This window comes from Haliotis cracherodii, unplaced genomic scaffold (assembly GCF_022045235.1).
Source record: "Haliotis cracherodii isolate W230 unplaced genomic scaffold, xgHalCrac1.p SCAF_9, whole genome shotgun sequence".
NCBI lineage: Eukaryota > Metazoa > Mollusca > Gastropoda > Lepetellida > Haliotidae > Haliotis > Haliotis cracherodii.
In genome coordinates, this window is record NW_027266343.1 from 36,441,310 (window position 1) to 36,452,764 (window position 11,455).

General features: G+C 42.4%; 1 protein-coding gene across 1 annotated transcript; it reads left to right on the forward strand.

Annotated features, from left to right (window-relative positions):
• The first annotated feature begins 6,878 nt into the window (after positions 1-6,878).
• On the forward strand, positions 6,879-11,251 carry LOC139452787 (uncharacterized). Its single transcript, XM_071234402.1, has 2 exons — positions 6,879-7,863; positions 10,944-11,251. Exons 1-2 carry the CDS (start codon positions 6,879-6,881, stop codon positions 11,249-11,251), a joined length of 1,293 nt encoding a protein of 430 aa, XP_071090503.1.
• Positions 11,252-11,455: the final 204 nt, after the last annotated feature.

Consider the following 11,455-nt stretch of genomic DNA (forward strand, 5'->3'; position numbering starts at 1 on the left):
CAATACATTGAGGTTGATCAGATGTTGACAGTGATGTCTGAAGTTATTGCCGTAACGGAATTGAAACACGTGACTCTCACTCGGCACTCTAATGCTATAGAAGCCATAGAGAACCAGAACACTTCAGAAACATTTCTTGCCCACAAGGTGATGTTTTCGCAGAACACTACAGAACCACGGCTCTTGACCATGCGATAGAAACGCATGTCCTCAACAGAAACACATGTCATGGCCATGTGGTGATGCGTCCACATCTTGCTCATGTGATGATTTTAAGTGAGTGAGTGAGTGAGTTGGGTTTAACGCCGCTTTTAACAGTATTCCAGTTATATCGCTGCGTGTCAGCTTAATGTGAGAGGAAAGCACGAAGTGATGCAGGTCTCAGACGTTTACCACTTCGGTGAAACCCACGAGCACGGGTATGGTGGTGACAAACCTAGAAACATAATCGGGGCGAACGGGGATTCGAACCCACAATCATAGGTTTCTGGCGTGTTCAAGGGACGCAACTCTGCACAGCGAATCGTGGCGCCTTAGACGACTGGGCCACCCGTGCCCCCTTTGCCATTAAGGCAACAAAGATTAGAAACATGTTTTGACCTGTGACCATTAAATATTTGTCCACAGAACGCTGCAAAAAATGTTTTGCCTTTTAGGTGATTATATGTAGAACACTATAGTGAGTGAGTGAGTGAGTGAGTGAGTATGGGTTTACGCCGCTTTTAGCAATATTCCAGCAACATCACGGCGGGGGACACAAGAAAGGGACTTCACAATTTCTGATGCACTGCAAACAATCTGATGATGTTTATGATCTCATCTCATATAACGACTTGCCGGAGATTGTCCACGGTTTCGAAAAGGGGAGTGAGTGAGTTGGGTTTAACGACGCTTTTAACATTATGCCAGTTATATCGCGGCGTGTCAACTAAATGTGTGAGGAAGACCCGAAGTGATGCAGGTCTCAGACGTTTACCACTTCGGTGAATCCCACGAGCACGGGTATGGGTCTGACAAACCTAGATAAGGGGAACTTATTACCAATATATAAATTAAATCAAAATGGTACGAAGCTTAGTTTTATTTGTTTACAACTCCGTCACAATACAATATCAAAATACACTCGAAGAAAATTCAAGAAAATACAATCTCGAAATCTTTCTGACGGCAAGTGTTCTGCAAGGTCAAGGTCACCGTAAGCTGACCTTGGAAAACATTCTGCTCGGAACGCATGACACGACATTGGAAAGATAATACAAGGGTGCAAAGAGTAAACGCATGATCGAATGTTATTGACATTTTTTATGTCACTTTAAGTACTTATTTGTCTGAAAAACTACACAAAATCTATTTATTGTAAGCGTAAGGGTTTATTTTCAATTTATGCCTGGTACAACCAAATGATTTAGCGGAGTACCCTGGAATCTAAGATTCGTCTCATGTCATTGAGACTTAGGTCATGCTGATAAGCAGGCAATCTGGACAGCCTGCAAACTTCCCGCAAGCCGAGACTGTGAACTCCAGACAGTGTGCCGCGCACCAGTTGACCCTGTACGGATATTCAGCATTGCTGACAGTGCTCGAACATCAAAAGTTGGTGTTTACAAACAGAACTTGGTTTCAAGTTTGGGGAAAAGTTTGTTATGAGCAAACTTGTTGATCAGAATGTCAAATATCAGTTTAGGTTGGGATATGTTTAATGTGCCTTCGCGGACTCGGGTCAACGTAAATCGATGGTTTGAAAAGGGGGACTGCAACTGCAATCGATAGATTTTAATTAACACTAGTTTGCAGCGGTTAGACTTGCTGCACGGCTTCCTTTCCTCCCTTTCTTAACGGGATACAAGCGTGTTGATGTAGGGTAGTGTCCAACGCTGGAATCTGCTCATTGGGTTTGGGAGTGAGTGAGTGAGTTGGGTTTAACGCCACTTTTAACAGTATTCAAGTTATATCGCGGCGTGTCAGCTAAATGTGGGAGGAAAGCCCGAAGTGGTGCAGCTCTCAGACGTTTACCACTTCGGTGAAACCCGGGAGCAAGGGTATGGTGCTGACAAACCTAGAAACATAATCGGTGCGGATCGGGATTCGAACCCACAATCACAGGTTTCTGGCGTGCCCAAGGGACGCAACTTAGACGAATGGGCCACCAGTGACCCCGTTCATTGGGTTAAAGAAGTAAGGTATTAAATGCAGTGCAGGGACAATGATGTACATGTACATTACTGACTGATACATTCGCATGGGTATGGTGCGTAATTTCTCTGCATACAGCATCGGTGAACCCACGAGCACTGGTATGATGCTGACAAACCTAGAAACATAATCCGGGAGAAATGGGTTTCGAACCCACAATCATAGGTTTCTGGCGTACCCAAGGGACGAACTCTGCACAGTATGTCTTCCACGTTTAGAAATGTCGCACAACCTAGGGTCACGGGTAAGGAGCTGTCAAACCAAGGATAAGGGTGGATCTGGGATTTGAACCCATGATTACCGTGTTCGCGGACACCTCGTGTCTTCAATGATTTTCAGTAATCCATCCATGTAACTTTCACCATTGTTTTGCCCTTTAGGCGCAATGGAATCTGGTATTCGAGAGGCTATTCCCTGGCGTTAACACTTTATATTTACGTACTTTAAAATAAATAAAAATCTTTTGACAGCCTGTGCTTGTTTCGAGCGGTATTCTTGAACGTACAAGACGACGTTAAACTCTTTTAAAAGAATAATATTTTAGATTGGACCGCCCAAAATATTGATGGGATTTATAGAAATATTGAAGTGGAATAGGGGGTGTATATCTAAGCTGTCTGAATGAACATGTACATCAATAACAGAAATACAAAATACAATGCGATCTTTCACTGCGAGCATTCACTGGAATAGAATAAGATGGAAATATTACTTCAGTTTATATTATAGTTTGATTTCATGGGACCATAGGAACGTCTCGAGCAGGGTACGGTAAACTATATAGATCAGCTGTCTGTTAAGATTCCTGGGAACTGGTGACTATATTTGTCATGGGAACAGTGCCAGATGTCTTTATAAATTCCTGAAAACAGGTGACTATATAAATCACGGGAACAGTGCTAGATTGCTGTATAGATTCCTGGGAACAGGTGACTATATAAATCCTGGGAACAGTGCTAGATTGCTGTATAAATTCCTGGGAACTGGTGACTATATAAACCATGGGAACAGTGCTAGATTGCTGTATAGCTTCCCGGGAACAGGTGACTATATAAATCATGGGAACAGTGCTGGATTGATGTATAAATTCCTGGGAACAGGTGACTATATAAACCATGGGAACAGCGCTAGATTGCTGTATAGATTCCTGGGAACAGATGACCATATAAATCATGGAAACAGCGTCAGCTGCCTGTATAGCTTCCCGGGAACAGGTGACTATATAAATCATGGGAACAGTGCTAGATTGCTGTATAGCTTCCCGGGAACAGGTGACTATATAAATCATGGGAACAGCGCTAGATTGCTGTATAGATTCTGGGAAACAGGTAACTATATAAACCATGGGAACAGCGTCAGCTGCCTGTACAGATAGCTTTCTGGGAACAGGTGACTATATAAATCACGGAAACAGCGCTAGATAACTGTATAGATTCCGGAAAACAGGTGATAATATAAATCATGGGAACAGTGCTGGATTGCTGTATAGATTCCCGGGAACAGGTGATAATATAAATCATGGGAACAGTGCTAGATTGGTGTATAGATTCTTGAATCAAGTGCACACGGAGCATGGTTTTAGCTTGGTGGTTACGATACGAATGTGACGGTAAAAGCGTCCTCCAGACACAGCAAGGAATAAAGAAGCCTCCTGCTTGTATGTATGAAACAAGTGTTCGCACGTATGAGACAAACAAGTCCACTTAAATTTTTAAAACACATAGCTAAATTGAATACAAGGGCGTTGGCTGGGTTGCGTTACGGTGGAGGGGAGGGGGAAGCGATGGGGGAGGGGGATTCCGAGAGGGGAGGGGAAGGGGTGGGGGGGTGGGGGTGTTACACGGCACTGCAGTTCACCATTGCCACCACGTGACGCTATTACCTAGTTCGTTACCTCACCAAAGTTCCCCCGAGGAAGCGTGTGCTGGCTAATTGTTGCTTGGATAGGACGCAGGCAGTTTAATTAATGTTATGAATTGCTGGAATGGTAGGCACATCATGGTTGAGGAAAGTTCCCGCTGCCGACTCAGGCCTATTAGCAGAAAATGAAGTGGGCAAAAACCTTCCATATTACATATCAAACGAGTACATATAAAATACTATTCATTATTGCACTGCGTGCGTTGTACGTTGCAACAAATAACATTGTTAGATGTCTACCGCGCTACACTGATAATATGACCATTAAGTAATACTGGGGTATTATTTATAACAGTGTGCCTGTTGATAATCACGACAAAATTAATTACCATGACTAGAGGCTTATTTCCAAATATTTTTGTTGTCACGGTAGAGCGGTTATTCTGAGAGTATATTGCCGCTATGACACTATCGCATATTGTACGCCACCTGTCTACTGTCAACGCAAGTCAATATTTACATTAATCACACATATATATTTAACGTTGCTTCAGTTTGTAGTTGAAATATTTATTGACCGTTCACAAAGACGCAGTTCAAATGTATTATCAAAGGGTGAAATTAGATTAATGTTTAATAACCGATCCGTAATTCCTTCAAGTCTTAACTTTGTATTAGTTACAACGAGGGGAACTTGACGGCCTTGGTCACCAAACTCATTAATGTCATTAAACCAAATCTAATACTTTGGAATATTAAAACTGGAATTGTGTGGGACCCAAACTTTCATCCGGTTCAGACAGGTCCGGATTAGTGAGATTATCGCAAGATCTATGACCTTTGCTTTGAATATATAGTCACCTGTTCCCGTGATATCTATAGTCATCTAGCGCTGTTCCTTGATTTATATAGTCAAGAACACACACGATCCAAGACACATGTAAAAATCTGTACTTATTCAAGATATTACAAAATATAAAACGATTATCCGTTTAAGATCCAGTTCACAATATGTAAGACGTTACCCTATCCGTGCAACCCCAATTTAAAATTTAGTATTCTTAATGAAGGTGATAACATATCCCATACACTTGATAAAGTCGTTGTCAGAATTAACTTGATGATACCGTGGTTTATACACAATTTGGTCCGTGATTGACTGAAGTATATCTGTAGCTTACATCTCCCAGTACGAAAGCCGAAAACTTGATACAGTGTTAAACATTTACACGATCAATGGAAACTAGATCCTTCAGTTTATAAGAGATATAATTTGCAGTGATGCAGGTCCCGTATTTAAGGGCTCAGAAGGCCAAATGTTACAAGCAAGGGACACACGAATCCCTCAAGGATCTTCGTGATGTTTAACAAACATAATTAAATATGGAGTTGATATTTTTGGAATTATTTATTGAATTAATAAATCTTCATATTTGTTTATATCTCTCACATAAGTAGGTTTGACAGAATACGCCTGGCGTTTTCGGTGAGAACATAACATCGCTTCAGTACAGAAGAATCATTTTCGGGATCGTGACCGTGGTGTACTAATTCGTACTGGCAGATACTTCATGATGTATTATTGTGTGTTAATCAGGTACAGGATGACAGCGAGATACAACGCATCCGCAATGGCATCAAACGCATTACCATCACTCCGTGATAGCGTTTATCACCTTGACATCTGCAAGTTGTCAACTCGACTCAGTTTCAAATCATTACTTTTTTGCCTACTAGGTTGATAAAAAATGACATTTATGCATGGTGAATACCCTTTATATGCCTGACCTACAAGCACGAGTCAGGATACCCATGTATCCATGAAACGTTTTATGTCCATCCTACCCTGGATAAATTTAACATGTTAATGTCTGACTGTAACCAAACTACAATTAGAAACACCGCAATGTATTAATTTTGTTTTTATGCCTTTATCTACCGTGAGTCAATCATTAATACTGTGGACTAATATATATACCATGGGCCTTTGGCCTAAACATGTACGAAATAAAGAAACTGAAACTGATACCCATGTCTTGAGGTCTTGTACCCTGTATCGCTGCAGACATGTTCCTGGCTACCGCGGCCAAAATACCAGGACAATCTTTAACAACGAGCACATCGAATACCCCGTCTCAGCAGGTGTATGCAGTCAACCCGTGCGTAAGTCAACGTGGCTCTGATTACTATATTATCTCAGTATCAGAATAGGGAGCCCTTTGAAAGTCATGAATATGTTGTACTTGGTTTAATCGTGATGATCTGATCATTATCTCACGATATACTTGGCCACAGAGTGAATGCAAGTCAACCGATCGCTTTGTGTCTGTGTGTTCGATGTTTTCCACAGTGCAGCCTAGGTCAAATATAAGTATTGTAATGATTTTTGCTGCTCTAATCAATAACGTATATTTTCGTAACTAGTTATATAAACGATTTTGTGACAAGTGCGGCTAGTGGTAATGTCTGAATGATATACGTGTAGATTCAACGTTATGATGCATATCAACGAGTTCCCGTGAGACTAGGATTCGGTCGCGGGTCATATTTGTGAGTGTTCAGACACAGAGGGGGTGATAAAATCTATCTTTCTCCGGCCCTGTGGTGACTTTCGGGTGAGGAGGTGGTCTTGGCTGCTCGGGTATTTACTGAAATCGTTAATGTTCTATCTCTGCGAAGGTGTCTTACATGAAGCTGTTCCTGTCCTCACATTTTCCTCAACCTGAGACACACGTGTGCCTTAACAATTATCCACGAGAAGGGTATTCGGATATTATCGTACACAGGACCCAAAGCATCTCCTGCCTTTACACTCTGTGTGAAGTATGAAGAGGTCTCTGTGTAAAACATCCAGTGCTCCAGAACAGTTGCCAAGAATTTCCCTCGGACAAAAGACATGGGCCCAGAGGCGACCAGAGTCCAAATGCAGACATTATTCAGACTCGGATATACGCCCATGGTGTCCTCTGACAGAGGTTGACAACATGGCCCTACCGGCAGTGTTACACAACAGACCTGGGCGGGCAGACAGAAGGATTCCTTCTGAAACACATGGTAGTCTGTCCGCAAGGTCCTTGCCCTTCAGAAGAGGCTCGTCTATGTCCTTTACCCAAGGAATGGTGACAATACTTCACAACCGGGAGGATGTAGATGACGATGACTTCACGTCTACACCTTGCCATCTCCATGTTCGTGTTCCTGATGATGAAGAAGCTCCTGGAGAAGTTTCTGTACAGTTGAATAAACATGCACATGGTGATGGATGTAACCAAGAATCATATGTAGGCTCTGGGTTAAGGATGAACCATCGGGAGGATCGTTTTTCTCAAAGAGATGAAGGGGTAGATTCCAGTCCAAGCTCTGTTCGGACAACGGGTGGTCGAGTCAGTAGAATACACCATGGCGGAGTTGACTATCGAGACGGCCTTTGTCCTCGCCCAGGCCATGGACCGCTTCATGGTCATACCTATCGTCCGAGACACATGACGATGAAGAGACACCCACCCAGAACACCGGCCGTGTCTCCAACTGGAGACCTCGGAGCTCATGCACACATTGGAGACCTCGGAGCTCATGCACCCATTGGAGACCTCGGAGCTCATGCACACATTGGAGACCACCTCGGAGCTCATGCACACATTGGAGACCACCACGGAGCTCATGCACACATTGGAGACCACCACGGAGCTCATGCACACATTGGAGACCACCACGGAGCTCATGCACACATTGGAGACCTCGGAGCCCATGCACACATTGGAGACCTCGGAGCTCATGCACACCCAGGAGACATGACACCTACACGTTCTGGTAAGTTCGTAAGCATAGTATTGGCAAGTATCGTATCAAACATAATACATTTTCAAGGTTATTTCACAATAGTTACAAAATCCACATTATAAGTAGGTTACTTAGGTGTTACCTCAAGTATCCTGATCATTCCTAGGAGAGTTATAGTACTGCCCGAAATTACACTCGTGTGTACCCGAGTAACATCTACCAAAAATGCATCCTGGTGTAACAGATCACCTTCTGTTCATCCAAATATGTCTTAATCTTAGAATGCACACACTGCTTTAAATCTTCCAACAAGATCAGCTGCCTTAACTCATGAAAATGTTGGGCAACTTCCTTCGACAAACACCTTTCCCTTGCAAACTCCTCATAGGTATCATCATTCCGGGGGGCACGGTTGGCCCATTCGTCTAAGGCGCCGCCATTCGCTGTGCAGAGTTGCGTCCCTTGGGCACGCCAGAAACATATGATTGTGGGTTCGAATCCCGGTTCGACCCGATTATGTTTCTAGGTTTGTCAGCACCAAACCCGTGCTCGTGGGTTTCACCGAAGTGATAAACGTCTGAGACCTGCATCACTTCAGGCTTTCCTCCCACATTAAGCTGACACGCCGCGATATAACTGGAAGACAGTTAAAAGCGGCGTTAAACCCCACTCACTCATCATTCCGTTTTACCTATATGCCTCAGGCATAAACCTTCAATATGGCCATTTCCACTTCATCAGAACTAACTGGTAGTACTGTATAAACTGCAAAACACTTAACATTAACATTACCCAAGGTTACTCTGGCCATTTCAAATTTGTTTCAACCTTCCACACACAACCTTCTTAAAGGTTGAAAAGGAGGGATCAATCTGACATTAGTTGTCATATCAAAGTAATTTTGATCATGTTGAGGGGTACTATTTCTATTTTGCAATTCAAATTCCCTTCATTTGAACTCTCTCTTTTAGTTCTCTCTGAACAGCATTTGAGTTCCTTCTAGCAGCAACGCCAAAGCAGATTTACTTAAAAAGTTCCCCCTCAACAATATATTCTAAAAGTTTACCTTTTTTATTAGTCATCAAGGGTAGAACTCCTAGCTACAGATAACAATTCCGGTTTGCGGACTGAACAAAAGTCTCAACCTAAGACTCCATGTCACACTCCTTAAAGCGACCGCCTCCGTGGTCTAGTGGTAGAGCGTCCGCCCGGAGAGCGGAAGGTCCGGGGTTCGATCCCCGGCCGCGTCATACCAAAAGACGTTAAAAGATGGTACTTGTTGTTACTCTGTCTGGCGCTCGGCATGAAGGGGCTAAAACAAGGAGTGGGGTATTCATGTTAAACTGTGGCATGGTATCTCAGTGTGCTAGCACTATAAATCGGCATCAGTCCGGACTAGTACAAGCAGCCACACACACACACACACACGTGTATGCACGTCGCTATATAAGTGCAATAATCTTGGACGCGATGTTAAACCCCATTTCACCTCACCACCACCTCACCACCACCTCACCACCACCTCACCTTAAAGCAATGAAGTTAGATATAATACGGGCAAATTTAGTGCTGGCGAATGTTTTCCTAACAAATTTAGGATTCTCAGTTAATTTAATTTAGATACTTGATGAGGCCCCAAGTTACGCGAAGGTTAACCCAGAAAACGGTTCGTGCAGAACGTAATTCCGAAATCAGTAAATAACCCCACAAGATCAGTCAACAATCAACAAATTATATTGAAACAGGATTAGGTTTACAATCACAAAAAGGCAATACAATGGGTAAAAATGTGGCAGCAACAATAATGAACAGGCCCTATTACATAAATCTGTCCACTCACAAATGTCCAGAAATTGATACTGTCCAATGTCTTAAATGAGGCTGGTGCTCCGTTCTTGAATACAGTGTTGGAAGCAGGCAGAAAAGGCAGTGTTTTCAGAAATGTATCCTCTACGCACTGGGCAAGTAGAGGAGTTGCAGGTCATATCGTAGAAGGCCTCGAATAGCCCTTGTCTCACTCATAAATAGGTACAGCCAGCCTTCTAGAAACTGTTACCTCAAGACTCTCTCGAATGGAGTGGTCAATCCCGGAAGTAAAATGACAACTGTAACCAAGCTTCCATAGTTGGGCTCTTTACACCGGGAGGTCACTCTATCTTAAGAGCGTTTCAAGCGTGACAAAGTTTCATTTTGAAGGCGCAGATCAACGCGTGACAATGTTTCATTAAGAAGGCAGAGAACACCATGTGAAAATGTTTCATTTAGAAGGTACAGATCATCAAGTGACATTGGTACATTTAGAAGGCACATAATATCACGTGACAATGGTACATTTAGAAGGCACATAATATCACGTTACAATGGTACATTTAGAAGGCACAGATCATCACGTGATAATGGTACATTAAGAAGTCACAGAATATCACGTGACAATGGTACACTTAGAAGGCAGCGAACATCACGTGGCAATGCTACATTTAGAAGCCACAGAATATCACGTGACAATGGTATACTTAGAAGGCACAGATCATCACGTGGCAATGGTACATTTAGAAGGCACAGATCATCACGTGGCAATGGTACATTTAGAAGCCACAGAATATCACGTGACAATGGTACATTTAGAATTTAGAAGGTACAGATCATCACGTGACAATGGCACATTTAGAATTTAGAAGGTACAGATCATCACGTGGCAATGGTACATTTAGAAAGCAAAGAACATCATGTGACAATGATACATTAAGTGGGCACAGAATATCATATGAGTGATACATGAATGAAGATGGCATGTCAATATCACAGCTGGCAATGAGACTTTACACAGTCACACTGCGTTGTTAAATTTCTTTTAAATTGTCTAAAATATATATAGCCTGATGTTTGAAACATCAAAAAATAAGAGGTGGATTTCTGTGTGATAGCGTATAACTGTACATCACAAAGTGGAATATTATATAAAATAGTAACATTTATCATAATAAGCAGCTGAAAGGTAAGCATTTGGTTCCACAAAGCTCTTCCTGGGTATACATGACATTTGTAGCTTATATTGTTAAGGTCGTGGTTTCAAATACACTCGTTAAGACTCGTTTTACTTCATGTTCCAGGTGTGGTACAGTTCCTGGTCCCACAGTGTGGGGAACATAACACCAGCACCCGTTCCCCGGATAGTATACACGCCGTTCAAACTGAAGACGAGCAATGCACCGGAAATGACGACATAAAGACAAAGATCACGTGTTCCGGTCTCACACAGGAAGTGCTAACCTCTGGGTTGTATAGTAATTCCGCGCGCAAGGAGGACCGGGTTTTCGATTGGTTGGCTGAATGTGATAGTGAACTTGTACCCGCATCGCTTCCACCCCACTTGCCTGAAATAAACAGGCAAAAACGCTACAACCCTTCTATTGGATAAACAAAGTAGCTAAATTATGAAACCTCTGTCCATAAAGATAATACATTACGTTAGTTGTTTCAATTCCCAAACTCGGTATTCTTAAAAAAAATCGATTGTACAGCAAACCTTTTACAAATTCTAAACCGTTACATTTACCAAAGAAACTGTGTGGTTTTTAGAGAAAATATGAAGATGAAAGAATAACGTTTCTGTTGCAATTAC